We start from the raw sequence: 18,947 nt of genomic DNA, 5'->3' as shown, positions 1-18,947 counted from the left end.
ATACATCAAAATGAGCACATTCGTACCACTAAACTTGAGCTATTACAACAAATATATACACAACTCTCCCGAGTTTTGCGCATAGTCCTAAATACTTAGCATCCCGAGTTTCATGCTGCTTTGACAAGTATGGGTCATATTTACCTACCATCGGCGTCACGCGTATACAAACCGTAAATCGGAGCTCTCTCTCTCTCTCTCTCTCTCTCTCTCTCTCTCTCTCTCTCTGCATCCTTCTATCCCTTTCTCCATGTGTGTGTGTGTGTGTGTGTTTTAAGGTAAGAACAATCCTAATTAATTGCTAAATAGAATGAGGCTGGTTGAGAGTGAAAATGGAATTATGTATGAGAGTGAGAAAGGATGAAACGAAAATGACAAAATGAATGAGGGGGAAATAGAGAGCAAGATATCACTCTCTTGTTCCTTATCTCTGATAGATAAGGTAGTAAATATTTGCCAGCGCATTAGACGCCTTTTTTTTTTTTTTTTTACATAATAATTACCCTGCGTCTAATGCAGCCGTAGTACAAACTTATAGGCTTGTAAGCCTATACCTATAGGTATGGAGTTGAATCAATAGTACACAATGCACAAATATTGTTACTAATAACAAAATTTCTCTCTCTCTCTCTCTCTCTCTCTCTCTCTCTCTCTCTCTCTCTCTCTCTCTCTCTCTCTCTCTCTCTCTCTCTCTCTCTCTCTCTCTCTCTCTCTCTCCATCCATCCATCCACATACACACACACACACACACACACACTCACACACACACACACTACTGAGGAGATGAGTGAACTAAAGAATGAGAGTTTTATATCTGTGTTTACAAGGGAAACCGATTTTATGGCACCGAAAGTGGTATCACAGAATGAGGGAATACAGAAGATACAAATAGAGACAAGAAATCAAGAAACTGCTGGAAGAGTTTAATGTTAGAAAAGCTATGGGACCAGATCAAGTAAATAGATGGATATTAAAAGAACAAGTTGAGGAACCCATATGGGATATAATCAACAGCTCGTTGGAAAAAAGAAAAGTACTAAGGGGATGGAAAAGAGCTAACATGGTCTCAATATAGAAAGGGGAAAATGAAATGAACCTTTAAATTAGAGACCAGTGTCACTAACAAGTATTGTAAGCAAGCTTTGTGAAATAGTAATTAAAGATAGATGGTGCAATATTTAGAAGATGAAAAGATAATTACAGGAAAGCTATTTGGATTCAGGAAAAGGAGATCCTGTGTCACAAATATACTTGAACTTCTGTACGAGAGTAATAGATGGAGTGCAGGAGAGGGACGGATGGATTGATGCGGTGTACCAGGATCTCAAAAAAGCATCTGATAAAGTTGCCCACAAAAGTCTTACGTGAAAGTTAGAAAATGAAGGAGGACTAAAGGGAACAACATTGCGATGGATGGATGATTATTTACGAGGGAGGGAAATGAGAACAGTAATCATAGTAATAATCCAGTTGGCACGAAGTGACAAGTGGGGTACAGCATGGATCTGTGTTGGCACCTATTATGTTTCAAGTATATTTAAATGATATGACAGGATCTAAATAGTTATATAAACCTTTTCGTTGATGATGCAAAAATAATGAAGATAATAAAGGATGAAAATGATTGCAAGGATTTACAAAAGGATATCGACAAGATACATGCATGGAGCCAAAGATGGAAACTAGGATTTAATGGCAGAAAATGTGTTGAAAACAGAAAAAAAGTAAGAAGAGACTTTCATGGAATTACAAAATGGGAGGAGAAATAATAAAAAAGTAATGAAGAAAAAGATTTGGGATTGATGATCCAGGAAATACTATCACCTGAAAGGCACATAAACAGAATATTTGGCTCTACATACAGCTTGCTAACAAACATTAGAGTGGCATTTAACTATTTAGATAAGGAAATGATGAAGAAAATTAAAATAAGCATGATACAACCTAAATTGGAATTACACAGCAGTAGTTTGGGCTCACGTAGAAAAAAAAAGATACATGGAAACCGGAAAGAATACGGGGGATAGCAACAAAGATGGAACCAGAAGTGAAAGACTTAAGCCATGAAGAAAGACTTGAAGAGATGGGATTACCAACACTACAAGAGAAAAGAAAAAGAGATCTGATAACAATGTACAAATTAGTAAACAATACAGAAAGAATAGACAGAAATTACTTATTACCACAGATGGTGGAGGGAGAGAGACGGATGAGGAGGCATGAGAAGAAAATAAAGAAGAATGGATGTTTGAGCGACATCAAGAAAGACAGCTTCCCGTATCAAACTATTGAAATCTGGAATGATTTGAAGGAAGAGGTGGTTGTGGAAAACAGTGTACACATGTTTAAAGAGAAATTGGATGAATATGGTTATGGAGACAGGACAAAAATGAGCTTTTGGCTCGTGCCCTGTACAATACAACTAGGTAAATACACACACATGCACAGTTTTAGATGAGATGGTAGCACTGCACAGCTATAGCGCTGCATCACACAAGATGTGAAGACAAAACACACACTGTTGTAGGGATTTTGGCACCCCGCTGTTTTATTATTCATCAATGATCTTCTAAATCAAACTTCTTATCCTATGCACTCCTACGCTGATGATACCACCCTGCACTTTTCCACGTCTTTTTGTAGAGGTCCAACCCTTCTTGAAGTAAACAGCCCATGCAGGGAAGCCACAGAATGCCTGACTTCTGATCACTCTAAAATTTTTGATTAGGGCAGAGCAAACTTAGTATTGTTCATTGCCTCAAAAATTCAATTTCTCTATCCTTCAGCTAGACACAACCTTCTAGATATTTATCTCCTCTTCTTCATTGTTGTCCCCTCTTCTTCAGTGATACTCAATTGCCCCCCACTTCTACAATGAAAATTCTCGGTCTGTCCTTTACTTATAATTCTAAACTGGAAACTTCACATCTCATCTCTAGCTAAAGCAGCTTCTATGAAGCTAAGTGTTCATTGTCATCTCTGCCAGTTTTTCCTCTGCCCCTGCCTCCCCACTCACCTCCCCAGCTGCTAACTCTGCACAGGGGCTCTATCTACCCACGTATTGAGCATGCTTCACATGGCCGGGGGGGGGGGGGGGGGGGGCGTCCACTCATACCACTTTTCTTGACAGGGTGAAATCAAAAGCTTTTCCGCTTATCAACTCTCCTCTAACTGACTGTCTTCAGTCTACCTTTCATTCCAGTAATGTTGCAGCTCTTGTAATCTTCTACTGCTATTTTCATGCTAACTGCTCTTCTGATCTTGCTAACTGCAAACCTTCCCTCCTCCTATGGCCTGGTTGCACAAGAGTTTTTTTCTTTCTCTCATCACTATTCTGTCCATCTCCCTAGTGCAAGAGTTAACCAGGGTTTTCAATCATTCATCCCTTTTTGTGCTAAGGTCTAGAAATCCCTGTCTGCTTCTGTATTTCCTCCATCCTATGGCTTGAACTCTTTCAAGAGGCAGTTATCAAGACATCCTGTTTTTTTTTTTTTTTTTTTTTTTTTTTTTACTATCTGACATCTCTGTGGGAACTGGCATTAAGTGGGCCTTTCTTTTTATTACATTTTTTGTTACCCTTAGCCATTGGCCCTTTTGCACGCACACACACACAGACACACACACACACACACACACACACACACACACACACACACACACACACACACACACACACACACACACACACACATTGTCATGGCGGACAGAGAAGTCAACACAAACAGTAGCTTCTAGAAATCCAGCCATCTACGTCGCTGAGAGCAGCCCTAGTGGAAGCAGGAGCCATCCCCAAGGGGCCCCGGGGTTGTTGCATGGCTCCCGTGACTGGCTTGGTCGGGGCAGCCTTCCTCAGAGAGGGTGCAGCAGCACCCGCATGCTGCCCTGCAGTATTGTTCTCTGCCTGGGGTGGGTCACACACACTCTGCAGGCACACGTCACTGTCTCCCTGGTCCTGGTTAGCATCACTGACTGGACACGGGGTAGGGGCCACAAGGGGCGTCCCACCAGGTACTGTTTGTTGTTGCTTCTTCTGAAAAGTGGGTAACTGATTGCTGAAGGCAGAGACTGTTTCAGAAAGATTGTCCACTTTAGCAGCTAGTGCGTTCACCACTGCCATGAGGTGCTGGGTGGAGTTAGTGGCAGGCAGCTCCTGAGCGTCCCCAAGCTGGGGCACTGTTGTGGCAGATGCAGAGGGCACTGTAGCAGTGTGCTGCGGCAGAGGTGGGAACACAGCAGGTGTGGTGTAAGTGCCAGTGGTGGAGCAGAAAGGGGCAGGTGAGGAGCAGTAGACAAGAATGAAGGCCTATTCGTCCAAGCGTTTGTCTGAGGAAGCCTGGTGGAACACGAGTCTGGGCCGAGTCACCTCATCAGTGGCAGGCTCCCTGTGGGGCCGAGGCCTGACAGTGCAGAGGGTGGAGTGGGCGTTGTGATCACCCCAACAGTTGCAGCAGCAAGGAGGGATTTTGGTGCTCTCTTTGATCTTGTCCAGGCACTGCACTGACTTGTGGGAACCAGCACAGTACCTACACCAAGGAGCAGACCGGCAACGCCACTCCTTGTGGCCCCAGTGACTGCAGTGGTGACACAGGTCTGGCTCTGGTGTGTACCGCTCCACGCACCAACGTCCAAGGCCCAGGAGATGAACTTCACTGGTTACCTTCCCAGTCACCACACCCAACAGTTGAGGCCTTGGCTTCTGCCCCACCATCCTCCTCCTGAGGCCATGAAAGCCAGCTGGCACCTTAATAAGGTTAACATTAATGTGGGTCGACACACCACGTATGATGACCGCGTGAGTGCCCTCCTCACCAGAGCACTCCATAACAATGCCCATGAAGCCTTCACTCACCAGGGTGGTGTAAAAGGAGGATTCAGAGCTCATCGTGATGTACGGCTGGTTCCTTCCCTCCTTGTAGACCAGTTGCAGGTCTGGGTGTTGTTTAAGCAAGGCTGCAAACCAGCTGAACAATTCACTGGTGGTCTTTCCATGGCCAGGGAGGAACAGCAGGCGGCATCTTTGTCTGGAGTCTGGGGCAGGAGCAGAGGCACGCCTAAGTGAAGGCTGGTCGGTAGTGGCAGTATTCTGTTGACTGCCTTGGGTAGATGGTGCGGGATGAGGGTTCTCAACAATATCCATGTCTTCCAGGGAAGCTAAGCTGTCTTCCACCACGAGGAGATCCTCGGTGGGCATGGTGCTTTGTCCTGCTGGGACAAGCACATGCCGACCACTCTTTGTTAAGAGGCCTGGGCAGGGTCGCTTGCTCTTGTCTAAACTATCAAGGCCTCCTATTTGTGATTGACAAATCGAGCCTATACCTCCCTCAGTAACCACTGAGTAGGCTTGATCACTCAAAACCACTTCAGATTTCCGCTTTAGAGGGCAGCCACTCATGTAAACAAGCGGAGCGGAAAAAAAACTGCATCCTTCCGACACAGCGGGCAGGACACAACTGGAGAAAAGAAGGAAAAGATATGTGTGGAAAAATTAGTGGAGACATTACAAGAAGAAAAAGAAGTAACTGGAGAGATCGAAGAAATAAAAAAATTGGGTAGATATGTTGAGGGTGGACAGCGTCCTATGAAAATAAGGTTTAGGTCACAAGTGGCAGCTGAAGAAACACTGAGTAAATCCTGGAAACTGGCCAAGATGGAAGAATACAAACAAGTGTGGATAAAAAAAGATAGAACCAGAGAAGAGAGAGATACTATAAATGAACTAAGAAAAAAAGCAAATGAAAAAAAACGGAAAACTATCAGAGGTGGAGAAAAAACAGTTCTTTTGGAGGGTTATGGACATGAGGTTGAGAAAGTGGTACAGGAAGGAAGTAAATGCAGAAGGGGAAGACTAAAAGTAGCATACACGAACATAAATGGACTAATGTCGGCAGTGTTGGAACTAGAAGACTATTTAAAAGAGGAGAAACCAGACATCATGGGAATCGTTGAAACTAAATTGGCAAGTGAAGGGGATATATTAAATATTGGTGAAGGAAAATACAACCTCTGGATGAGAAATAGAAAGAATAAACAGGGAGGAAGTGTGATTCTTCTAGTTAGGAAGGATTTATTAGTGGAATCTGTCACATATGGGATGGAGGAGGCAGAAGTATTGAAAATAAGCTTAAGACAGAATATTGGAAGATACTGTAACGTAGTGGTGACTTATGTTCCCCTCCTATTCCAACTCTTGGAGAGAGGATGAATATAAGAAAATGCTTGAGGACACAAGGACACGTTTGGCAGAGCTGCTTGAGGAAAATGACAATATACTCCTGATGGGGGACTTTAAATGTAAAAGAGATATCCTGGGAGAACTGGACCACAGAAGGGAATGAGTCTTCATGGGGGAACAAGCTACTAGACCTGGCTATTGAAAATTTCCTGACACAGTGGGTTACAAATGACACAAGATTTAGGGGAAATGGAGCACCTTCAAGACTCAATCTAATTTTCATCAAGGAACAAGAAATAGTAGAAGACCTTAAATACATAAACCCAATAGGAAAAAGTGATCATGTGCTGATTCAGTTCACAGTTATGGATCATAACCTCAGTATAAGGAAAGAAGACCACAGAAAAGAATGGCTAAACTACAGCAAGACTAACTTTGGACAACTTAGGAAGTATTTCAGTGAAGTGAATTGGAACATAGTTATTCAAAAGGAAGACATAGAGGAAAAGTGGACAGCTTTCCTGGACATTTATAATAAGGGAGTAGAGAAATGGGTACCCAAAAGATCAACAGAGAACCTTTTCAAAAAGGATTGGTACAACAGGAGATGTGCAACAGCTAGATTGGAGAGAGAAAAAGCATGGAACAGGTGGAAGAAAAACAAGAGACTGGACCTGTGGAACAATTATATAAGGAAGAGGAACGAATATGTCAAAACTCACAGAGATGAGCAGAAAAATTTTGAAAGGAACGTTGTGGAGAAATGTAAAGACCAACCAAAATTATTTTATAAATTCATTAATGGAAAATTAAAGAGTAAAGATGAAATAAGTACGGTAAAAGCTGGAGAAGAGACAGTGGATGACCTGGAAGAGGTAGCTGAAGTGTTGAACAGATACTTCCACTCTGTGTTTACTAAGGAAAATTATTTCAGAGCTGAGAGGACAGTGTTAGAAAAAGGGACCGACCTAAAGGAGATTAAAACATTAGTAGATGAAGTAAAGAATATGTTGGAAGACCTGGATGTAAGGAAAGCAGTGGGTCCTGATGGTGTCTCGAGTTGGATTTTAAAAGAGTGTAGCTCACAATTAGTCTCAGCATTGTACAATATAATTAGCACTACTCTGGTAAAAGTTAGAGTACCCATAGACTGGAAACGGGCGAATATTACCCCAATCCACAAGACCAGAAGTAAAGAAGATCCATTAAATTATAGACCTGTATCGCTCACAAGTGTGATGGCGAAGATTTGTGAAAAGATTATCAAGAACAGATGAGTGAAATACCTAGAAGACAACAAGGTGATAACAGAGAAACAGTTTGGTTTCAGAAAAGGAATATCATGTGTTACGAATTTGATATGTTTCTACTCAAGAGTAATAGACATAGTGCAAGAGAGAGATGGATGGGCCGACTGCATATACTTAGATCTGACAAAAGCATTTGATAAAGTTCCACACAGAAGACTAATATGGAAATTGGAAAAGATTGGAGGACTCATTGGATCACTGTTAAAGTGGATGACTGATTTTTTGACAAACAGAGAAATGAGGTAGCAGGTCAAACTGGAGAACAGTAATAAGTGGAGTCCCACAAGGTTCGGTACTTGCACCTATTATGTTTGCAATTTATGTAAATGATATGACAGAAGGTGTAGAAAGTTACATGAACCTTTTCGCTGATGACGCTAAGATTATGAGGAAAGTAACAAATGAAGAGGATTGCAATGCTTTAAATCAGGACTTAATTAAGATTAATGAATGGTCATTGAGGTGGAATATGGAGTTTAATGCTAAAAAATGTAGTGTGATGAGGTTTGGAAAGTGTGAAAAGACCAGTTAGCAACTATTACTTAGGGAATGAGGAAATCTCTATAAGATCAGAAGAAAAAGACCTAGGAGTAATTATTACTGATAATTTATCATTTGGGAAGCACATAAATGAAATTATAGGAGAAACATATATTCTGCTGAAAAACATCAAGATAGCATTCTCCTATATTGATGAAGGTATGATAAAAAAAAACTAATAACAACGATGATACATCTGAGATTGGAGTACGCAGCATTAGTGTGGTCGCCAAGTTTGAAAAAGGATACAAGAAAGTTAGAAAGAATCCAGAGAGCTGCAACTAAAATCCCTGCAAGCTTAAGAGAGTATAGTTATGAGGAAAGGTTGGGGATTGGACCTTACTACACTAGAAAAAAGGAGGGAAAGAGGTGATTTGATAGCAATATATAGAATATTGGAAGGAATGGAAAAGTTGGACAGAGAAGACCTCTTGATACCAGATACGAGAGACACGAGGACATGGAAAGAGATAGAGAAGGAGTGTTTGCAGAAGAGACATCAAGAAACATAGCTTCCCCCACAGAAGTATAACAGTGTGGAATGAACTTAAGGATGAGACTGTGTGTGCAAAGACAATTCATAAATTTAAAGAAAATCTAGATAAAAGTTGATATGGAGACGGGACAGCACGAGCCTAGTGTGGCTCTCGTCCTGTATTTCACAACTAGGTAAATACACTACAATAGTGTGTGTGTGTGTGTGTGTGTGTGTGTGTGTGTGTGTGTGTGTGTATATTTACCTAGTTGTGTTTTACAGGAAAAGAGCTATGCTTGTGCTGTTCTGTCTCCATATCTATAAGCATCCAGCTTAACTTTAAATTCATGAATATTTGTTGCTTGTACCACTGTTTCATCTAAGTTGTTTCATATTTCTGTGCTTGATATCTCTTCTACTTGCCGTTTTCTTCAATTTCACTCCATGTCCTCTTGTACCTCTTGAGTCCCACACAAATAAGTCTTCTTTGTCAACTTGATCCTTACCCTTTAAAGCTCTGTATATAGCAATCAGGTCTTCTCTTTCTCTTCTCTCTTGTAATGATAGAAGCTTCGATCTCCTTAATCTTTCTTCATAGGTTAAATCTCTCAAACTTGGTACCAATTTGGTTACAGCTCTTTGGATCCTTTCTATTTTCCTTTTTTTTTTATGGGGTGACCAAACAATTGTGGCATATTCCAGTTTTGGTTGAATCACATATTCCATCAACTTTTTCATCATCTCTTCATCCATGTAAGCAAATGCCCCTTTCATCTTTCTTAGTAACTCATAGGTTTCCCCAAATATTTTGTTAACATGTTGTTCTGGTGATAAATTATCACTGATTGTAATTCCCAAGTCTTTTTCTTCTTTGGTTTTTCTTAATTTCCACTTCTCCCATGGTATAGGAACTTGTCAATCTTCTTTTGCTTTTTCCTAATTCCATCACCTTGCATTTCTTTGCACTGAATTCCATTTCTCATTTCTTAGACTCCATTTATATATCTTATTTAGATCTTTCTGTAATATTTCACAATCCATATTGTTTTCCACTCTTTTCAATAATTTTGCATCATCTGCAAACAGACTTGTATAACTGTCAGCCTCATCCACCATATCATTGACATACACCAGAAACATTACAGGGGCTAAGACTGTCCCCTGTGGTACTCCACTTGTAACTCTACACCATTCTGATTTTTCTCCCTTTATTACTGTTCTCATTTCTCTATCCCTCAAGAAGTCTGTAATCCAATTCAGTGTGTTTCCTTGCAAACCCCCTATATTATGAATTTTCCACAGCAGTATCTGGTGTGGTACCTTATCAAATGACTTTTTTTTAGGTCTAAATAAACAGTCTGCCTAACCCTCTCTCTCTTGAATTATATCAATTGCTCTACTATAAAAGCTCACTAAATTTGTGACACAAGATCTTTCACTTCTAAAACCAAATTGTCAGTCAGTCAATGTATGTGTTTCTTCTAAATATTCCATCCATCTGCTTTTAACTATTCTTTCCGCTATTTTTGCCACCACATTTGTTAGGGACACTGGTCTGTAATTCAATGGATCTTCTTTATTACCTCATTTAAAAATGGGCACAATATTGGCTCTCTTCCAGTTTAGAGGAATTTTTCCTTCCTTAAAAGAACATACTATGGTATTGTGTATACCTTCTGCCAGTTGTTCACAACATTCCTTAAGTATCCATTTGGACACTCCATCTGGTCCTTAAGCCTTACTTACATCCAAATGTTTCATAATCTTCTTAATTTTACTTATGTCCACCTGTATCCCTCTCATCACATTGTCTCTGTGCCATGCTCTTTCTCCTTCAAATTTGCTTTCTTTGGTAAATACTGACTGGAAGCACTTGTTCATTAATTCCACTTGTAACTGTGTATCTTCATATGTAATGTCATCTTTCGTTAATTTATGTATTGTTTACCTGTTTTTCATCTTCACATATCTGAAGAATAACTTCGGCTCATCTTTGCATTTGTTAACTATATCTTTCTCATAATTCCTTTCTTTATCTCTCAGGATTCTGATATATTCGTTTCTTGCCTTCTTGAAATCTTCCCATTTCTCACTTCTCACTAGCATCTGCAAAATATTCCCTCAACCTGATAAAATCTGCTTTCCTGTAAATATATCTCCAATTCTTGTAAATTTCATTCCTATTTTCTATTGAACAACTGCCTATACTGAATTCAATTAACAGATGGTCACTTTTACCTAGTGGGCACTGATAATTTATTCCTTCAATGATGTCCATTTCCTTTGTAAACACCAAGTCTAGCCTTGATGCCTCTTCATTACCTAAAAATCTTGTATTTTCTCCAATCCATTGGGTCATAGTATTTATCATTATTAAATTTAGAAGCATATATCCCCATGACTCTTCTCCCCCGTCTGTGGTCCACTCTTCCCTGTATACCTCCTTACAATTAAACTCACCCATAAGTGTTATATTGTTACTCTCTGTCAGTATTCTCTCCAAACAGTTACTTGTATCTCTTAACAATAATTTATAATACTTGTGTCCATGCATTTGTCTTTGGGGGTACATAAGCCACTGCAAAATCTCTTTTTCCTTCTTTCCTTTTTGTTTGAATTCTAATTACTTCTGCCATTCCTTCTCCTGTTTCAACCTCTTCCACTGTTATACTCTTCTTTGTAACATGACTCATCCCCATTTCTTATTATTTCTATGTTTTATCCACACATTATAATTACTATTACCAATTCTTATATTTTCTATTGTCTCCTTTAGTTTAACTTTAGTAATATCCATGATGTCGGGCTGCTTTATCTTAATATAATTATTCAATTCTCGCAATGTTGATATTAAATCACTTATATTTGTATATGCCACTGTCCACTTTTTATTTTTCCATACATTATTTACATTTTCTATTCTTTTTTTGTCAGATACCACTTCCTGAGCCTCATCTTTTACCTTCCAATAGAACTTTTTTTTCTCTTCTTCTGTTCTGTTCTCCTTTTTTGCCTTTGCTTCTTTTATTAGATCGCTTACCTTGAGTCTCTCCTCATTCATGTCTCTCTTTATCCAAACTTTCCTGTATTGCTGTCTTATCCAGTTTCCACACATTTGATATCACTTCCATGGCTGTTGTTTGTGCCCTAACTTTTACTTTCAGTGGTCGCTCTCCTCTTTCTATATACTTCCCCAGTCTATGTATTTCCACAATTTCACTTATCCAGTCCTCTTCTTCTGTCTGTATATTTCTTACAATGTCTTCTGCTACCTTTTTTTGTTCTCTTTCCCTCTTGTATCTTACTGGCTCTGTTTCCTCTTTTAATCCATATATAACAATACATTTCTTTTTGTCCACTGTGTCCCTTACCATTGATTCCTTCTGTTTGATCACTTTCACAATTTCCTTACTTAAATCTGTCTTTTCCTTTTTTTGCACTTGTATGATTTCTGTAAAGTTAACTTTTTTTTCCTCTTTTTCCTTCCTCCAGATTTGATGTTCACTTTTCATCCCTATCACTTCATTTTCCTGTTTTTTAACAATATCATTGTTTTCCTTCAATTTTGTTTTTAGATTAGCGCATGGTGTTTTCAGTTCTTTGTTTTCCTCTTCCAGGTCATGTTTTTTTTTTTTTTTTTTTTTTTTTTTTTTCACTCTTTCAATGAGGTCACAGATCATCGCCTCCATCAAAACCACTTTTCTTCCTTGTATTTTATCATGTAGTTCATTATCTTCCTCAAATCCTGGGAATTTTTTTTTTTTTTTTTTTTTTTTTATGTAGGAAGGACACTGGCCAAGGGCAACAAAAAACAATAAAAAAATATGCCCACTGAAATGCCAGTCCCATAAAAGGGTCAAAGCAGTGGTCAAAAATTGATGAATAAGTGTCTTGAAACCTCCCTCTTGAAGGAATTCAAGTCATAGGAAGGTGGAAATACAGAAGCAGGCAGGGAGTTCCAGAGTTTACCAGAGAAAGGGATGAATGATTGAGAATACTGGTTAACTCTTGCGTTAGAGAGGTGGATAGAATAGGGGTGAGAGAAAGAAGAAAGTCTTGTGCAGCGAGACTGCAGGAGGAGGGGAGGCATGCAGTTAGCAAGATCAGAAGAGCAGTTAGCATGAAAATAGCGATAGAAGACAGCTAGATATGCAACATTGCGGCGGTGAGAGAGAGGCTGAAGACAGTCAGTTAGAGGAGAGGAGTTGATGAGACGAAAAGTTTTTGATTCCACTCTGTCTAGAAGAGCAGTATGAGGGGAACCCCCCGACATGTGAAGCATACTCCATACATGGACAGATAAGGCCCTTGTACAGAGTTAGCAGCTGGGTGGGAGGGGAGAGAAAATCTGGCAGAGGCGTCTCAGAATGCCTAACTTCATAGAAGCTGTTTTAGCTAGAGATGAGATGTGAAGTTTTCAGTTCAGATTATAAGTAAAGGACAGACCGAGGATGTTCAGTGTAGAAGAGGGGGGACAGTTGAGTGTCATTGAAGAAGAGGGGATAGTTGTGTGGAAGGTTATGTCGAGTTGATAGATGGAGAAATTGAGTTTTTGAGGCATTGAACAATACCTAGTTTGCTCTGCCCAATCAGAAATTTTAGAAAGATCAGAAGTCAAGTGTTCTGTGGCTTCCCTGCATGAAATGTTTACCTCCTGAAGGGTTGGACGTCTATGAAAAGACGTGGAAAAGTGCAGGGTGGTATCATCAGCGTAGGAGTGGATAGGACAAGAAGTTTGGTTTAGAAGATCATTAATGATGATTAATAATGGTGACCCCTTTGGCAACATTCCGCTCCCACGTATGACGTCCACCTTGCTGAAGCTTTTACTCATTTTATTAAATGTTATTACTTAGATTTTCCCTTATTTTTTTAATTTCTGGAGACAGGACAACTCTACTTGAGCACAGGGAACACATTCTAGGCTTCTAGTGGTGGCCGTGATCAAACAAAATCTTTCTTTGCTGGAGCTTGGATCGTTGCTTGTTTACTCGACGACGACGTGTGTGTGTGTGTGTGTGTGTGTGTGTGTGTGTGTGTGTGTGTGTGTGTGTGTGTGTGTGCGTGTTCTAAACCTATCAACAGTAGTGTTTCATAGGAATCTGTCCTATCACTGATCCAAATCTTATTATTAATAAATTACTTCATTCAAACTTGTTACGTCCACTCTTATGCTGTTGGCTCTGCTCTGCATTTCTTAATGTTAATAGCCTGATGTCAACTAAGCAAGAATCAAACCAATCATGTAGAAAAGCCATAGATATGCATACAAAGGGACAAAAAGCAATAGAAAAATTCATACAGATACATTTTTAGTCCCTTCCTGATAAGAAAGCTACAAGGCATAGCTTCTTGTGATTATTCAGATAACAATGTAAGAGTATATAGTACCAATTTTCCCCTTCAAAGCCATCCAAGATTGGAGAATAAGCTGCCAATCCAAATAGGAAATTACTTTTTAAAGCCAAATAAATTAGCTTTTCTTTCAAATTGCAACCAAAAAGGGAAAGAGACAGCCTAAAAAAGCAACTCAGTCCCATCTTACCTGGAATGGGCATCTTTTCCAGCTGCACTGAAGATCTCATCCTAGCCATCATAGGCTAAGAAAGCAGCAGCATCAGGAACAAGCTGACACCTCATCTGATCAGTGACAGGGTAAAGCAGCACACCTGCTAAGATTTCATTCTTTCTCATTCCATGCTTCAACCTCCTTAAACAAGTTCCAGTCCTTTCCCACTTGAACTCAGAAACATATAACATCATTGTAATTCAACAAAAGCTGACTCAGGGAAGATGTAGATATACCTTAAGTATCTTTAAGTAAGCTTCCAACTGTAAAATTTTCAAGAAAAATAATGCAGTAATTCTGCATCTAAATTTTACATTGAATGGTATACCAGAAGAGCAATAGTTTGTGGTATATAGGTTCAATGTTCTACAAATATGCATAATTGTTCCATTGCAGATCAGCCTAGTAAACCTACCATTCAGTAATCTTTGAGGTCATTTACCAATTATTTTTGTCTTTTTCTTAACCTAATATCTGTTAATGAAAAGTGCAGATTAAGGAGCAACAGTGTATTCTTAATATTCTCAACATTTTAACCTTGTCTCACAGCAGCTGCCTGAGCCGGGCATGGAGTTCTGGACTAAAGTAGGGCATCAGATGTGGGGCATACTTCAGTAGTAACTGCTTTTCTTCCTCCTCCAAAATGTTTTTCCTGTATAAGAGAAACTGGATCACAGCACACGTATATAAATAATACAAGAGGATGAGAAATATTTGATATTTATCCAATGAAATTACCCATTATTTTAGCATCAGAGTACTACATCACTTCCTTTACCAAAAAGATCCTATTGGACCGTGTATTTTTAGATTATAATTTCCAGAATATAAGAATGGCATAGAAAATTGTCTCAAAACACTGCAGACTTCTAACCGTAGTTGATTATATGCTAATTCCTCTTGGTCCTGCAGTTGATGTTGTTTCATTAGCTTGGCTCTAAGTACTCGCCGCTCCTGTAGCAGACGCTCCACCAACTGACGATGGTCCAGCTGCCTCCGTCTGCGGGCTCCTGCAACCAGCTGGTCCAGCTTGCATTCTTCAGCCATTACTTCTAAAAGCTGATGGAAAGGGCAAATTATTTTCTCTGACATACAGCTGTTGTAATGATTTTTCTCATAAATATTCATGTCCATTCAACAAATTAGGAAGTGTACATCCACAAACTAGAATATCTGTTCCATAGGTAGGGAATGGTAAGGTATACAAAAAAACACTACAAATCAGGACTGCTTTTAGAGGGGAGGAGCTTGGGGGGGACAATGCCCATCAAAAATTTTTTTTATTGCATCCCCATAATAATGCAAAAATATATTACAAGTACATTTTAGTCAGCCACTGGTGACATCACAGGATTAAGCCCCCTGGGTCTGCATCCACAAACTGTTTGTTTAGAACCATACATGTAATACCGTGAGGTAATGAAATATAAAACAATCAGGTTGGGAGTGAAAATCTCACAAAAAAACAAATTTTTCATAACGCCAAGGTCACGCCAGATGTACAAGCAAATCATGACATTAGGTTATTTAGATGAAACCAAAGCTCTGTTGTGTAACTATGATTCAGTTTAGACCTCAAGAATAAAAAACAAAGTATTTCAAATTTTAATATGCATAATCAAAGGCTCACTACTGCCCCAGGAAGGTAGCTCTTCCTTGCCCATAATCTGCCTATGTTCTTTGCTAGTATTTTATTATTTTATCAACTTTAGGGTTATATTTTTGTAATGAATGTGGCTTATTTATGTTAAAGCAATAAAATAAAGTAGGTTCTTCATTTTCATAGCATATAAAACATGATCAGTATTAGACTGCTATGGCTAACATTGTAAATTCTTGTTATCTTCAAGTGAACTAGTTACAGAAAGGGGATAATCGTTATCAAAATTACTTCATCAGAGTTTTGCATCTGACTTCTGCAGTGTAAAGGATTTTGCACTGATTAACATTATTTTCATTCTTAGCAGTTTCCCTATAGCACTAAAAATGTATGTCATAACAATTATTATTATATATATATATATATATATATATATATATATATATATATATATATATATATATATATATATATATATATATATATATATATATATATCATTCCACATGCAGTGTGTTCATATATTTTATACCACATGTGCCCACATGGCCAGCCAGTCTGATCTATTTTTAACCTTTCTCCTTCCTCTCTCCCTCTCAAGGGAATACCACACCTTCCTTCCCTATATTCCTGCCAGTCCTTAGGGAAAACACCTGCATTTACCTTCCAAGTCTTCCTTCCTGGTTATTGGTCAGAATAATGACTGCTGCCATTGGCTCCTTCACCCCATTTCCAAACATCTCATTGGTCATTTCTTCATCCCCATAAGTTCTATCTTGATCTGTTTCTCTCCTACATTTTTATTAATTCCCGGTAAGGCAAACTCAGTGGCAGATGCACTCTCACGCAGTGTTACCACTATCTCAGCCACAGAGAATCCTGCCATGACAACCATGGATGAAATAAAGAAACATCAACATTCAGCTGCATTCTGTTCTAGTGTTGCTTATTAACTCGAATCTGGTGATGAGATAAATCTTCCTAAGTTGCAAGTGATTGCTGATACATTTTTCGTGCAAGGCAGCCTCTTGTATAAGTCGAGTGATGTCTCTACTGACAATTCTAGTGAGCGTTTATCTCAACTTGCTATATCTCAGTCATTAGTGAGTATCATCCTCCATCATGTTCACAATTCACCCCATGCAGGACACCCAGGTTGAGACAGATGCTTCACACAAGCAAAATTATCATATTTCTGGCTGACTATGAGAAGGATATCTTTCAGTATTGTGCAATCTGCCCTCAGTGTTTTGCATCGTCCCTCACTTGTTCACAACAGTCCCTCATTTTCTTATCTCATTGCTTCAGCTCCTTGGGATTCAGTCTCTGTTGATTTACTCAAACTTCCACTTACAGAAAACAGTTATCAGTATCTTCTAGTCTGCATGGATAGCTTCACTTGTTTCACCATTCTCTTTGCTCTCAAGGACAAAACTGCAACTTCTATTGGTCGTGCAGTCATTTACAACATAATTTGTCCTTATGACTCTCCTCATGTCATCTTATCTGACAATGGCACTGAATTCAATAACTGTCTTACAGGAGATTTGTAAAGAATTTCATATCAAGAAATGTAACATTGTTCTGCACTCACCTAGCTCAAACAGCAAAGTAGAACATAGTAATAAACATATCCTTGATGTTTTGTGTTACATAACAGAAGCAAAACACTCATGGGATGAATGGCTTCTTCTGCTAGCCTACTCTCTAAACTCAGCAATTCACTCCACTATCAACCAGTCCCCCTATTTTGTGCTGTTTGGTACCAACAAGCATCTTTCTTATGAATTTCTTCACAATACGCCACATCCTATCTACAACATGGATGACTACATCAAATGTCATCTCTGCGAATTTCAATACTTTCATAAGCTCATTCCTGATCATCATTGTTCTCTGAGCCACATTGTGTAATTAAATCTCTCCATGGCCACAAAGTGAAAATTCTAGATCTCAAAACCTTAGTTGAACAAATCATCCATGTCAATCATTTGAAACATATGAACAAAGGGTTTGATGATGAGCATGCATATCAGGTAACACTTCATTCTGATTCAGCTGATCCTCAAAGCAACTCAAGCTTAACCACACACACACACACACACACACACACACACACACACACACACACACACACACACACACACACACACACACACACATCTTAGACTGAAACTTTGTTCCCGCTCTAAGGTTTAATCATCCAGTTTCAATATCCTGTATATATGTGTATATTTCTCTTACTTGCATGTGTTGTATATGTATTACATATGTCATCATGTCTGTATATTATTATTAACGTTATTGTTTCCGTCCTCTCTCTCTGATGTCATGTAATATCTGTTAATTGCTCATATACTATTGCTCTCATTATTGTTATGTTCAAATGCAAGGATGCATTTTTCATGGGGAAAGGCAATTGTATCAGTCATAACAATTATTATTATATTTATCCATAATTCATATATTTCATTCCACATGCAGTGTGTTCATATATTTCATGCCATGTGTGCCCACATGGCCAGCCAGTCTGATCTATTTTTAACCCTTCTTCTTTCTCTCTCCCTCTCAAAGGAATACCACACCTTCCTTCCTAACATTCCTGCCAGTCCTTATGGAAAACACCTGCATTCACCTTTGGAGTCTTCCTCCCTGGTTATCAGTCAGAATAACGACTGCTACCATTGGCTCCTTCATTCCATTTCCAACCATCTCATTGACCATTTCTTCATTCCAGAAGTTGCATCTTATCCATTTCTTTCATGTAAATAGAACCGTATGCATAGCTAGAGCATCAGTCGGTCTTCCAAGAGTCTTCAGAGTCAGACTAGATCAGTTCATGATCAGTCCAGTTCAAATCAGTTCAGAGAGAAAGCACATCAGTATTGTCACATCTGTAATCATTTGTGTCTCGGTATCACACACGTACATTCTATTCATTATTAAATCAAGAACTCTTATAGAATGTGTCCTTTACTCGCACAAATCAACAATATCAAACCACTAGCCACGACCTCCATGCTACCAACAATATCAAGCTACAAACCAGTCCTCCAGAGCAGCCACCACCACACCAAGCCTCCTCATCTGATCCAGTAGTGGCAAGCATCATCAACAGATGCAATCATCATCTCAACAGACCAGTAAGAAGCACATCATCAAAACAGTGTGGTCAGATCATCTAAAACAAAAATGCTTCTTCCATGTATTAATTTTGTTTATTGCAAGACAACTTATTAGACACAGTGGAAGTGAGGTGTGATGGAAGAAATGGAAGTGT

At 39.1% G+C, this 18,947-nt stretch overlaps 1 protein-coding gene across 2 annotated transcripts in view; it reads right to left on the bottom strand.

Moving 5' to 3' along the window:
- Window positions 1-14,561: 14,561 nt before the first annotated feature.
- The window catches only part of LOC135111607 (piggyBac transposable element-derived protein 3-like), a 61,665-nt gene continuing 57,279 nt past the window's right edge, over window positions 14,562-18,947 (bottom strand). For both annotated transcript variants that reach the window (XM_064025103.1, XM_064025111.1), the window contains 2 exons: window positions 14,942-15,126; window positions 14,562-14,719 (listed from right to left, as the gene is read on the bottom strand). In XM_064025103.1, the coding sequence (XP_063881173.1) occupies window positions 14,611-14,719; window positions 14,942-15,126 (294 nt within the window). In that variant the 3' untranslated portion in view covers window positions 14,562-14,610. The remainder of the gene's footprint in view (window positions 14,720-14,941; window positions 15,127-18,947) is intronic.

Source organism: Scylla paramamosain, chromosome 2, assembly GCF_035594125.1.
Source record: "Scylla paramamosain isolate STU-SP2022 chromosome 2, ASM3559412v1, whole genome shotgun sequence".
In the NCBI taxonomy this organism is placed as follows: Eukaryota; Metazoa; Arthropoda; class Malacostraca; order Decapoda; family Portunidae; genus Scylla; species Scylla paramamosain.
Note: the sequence above shows the minus strand (reverse complement) of the source record. Positions and strands in the feature narration are given on the sequence as shown.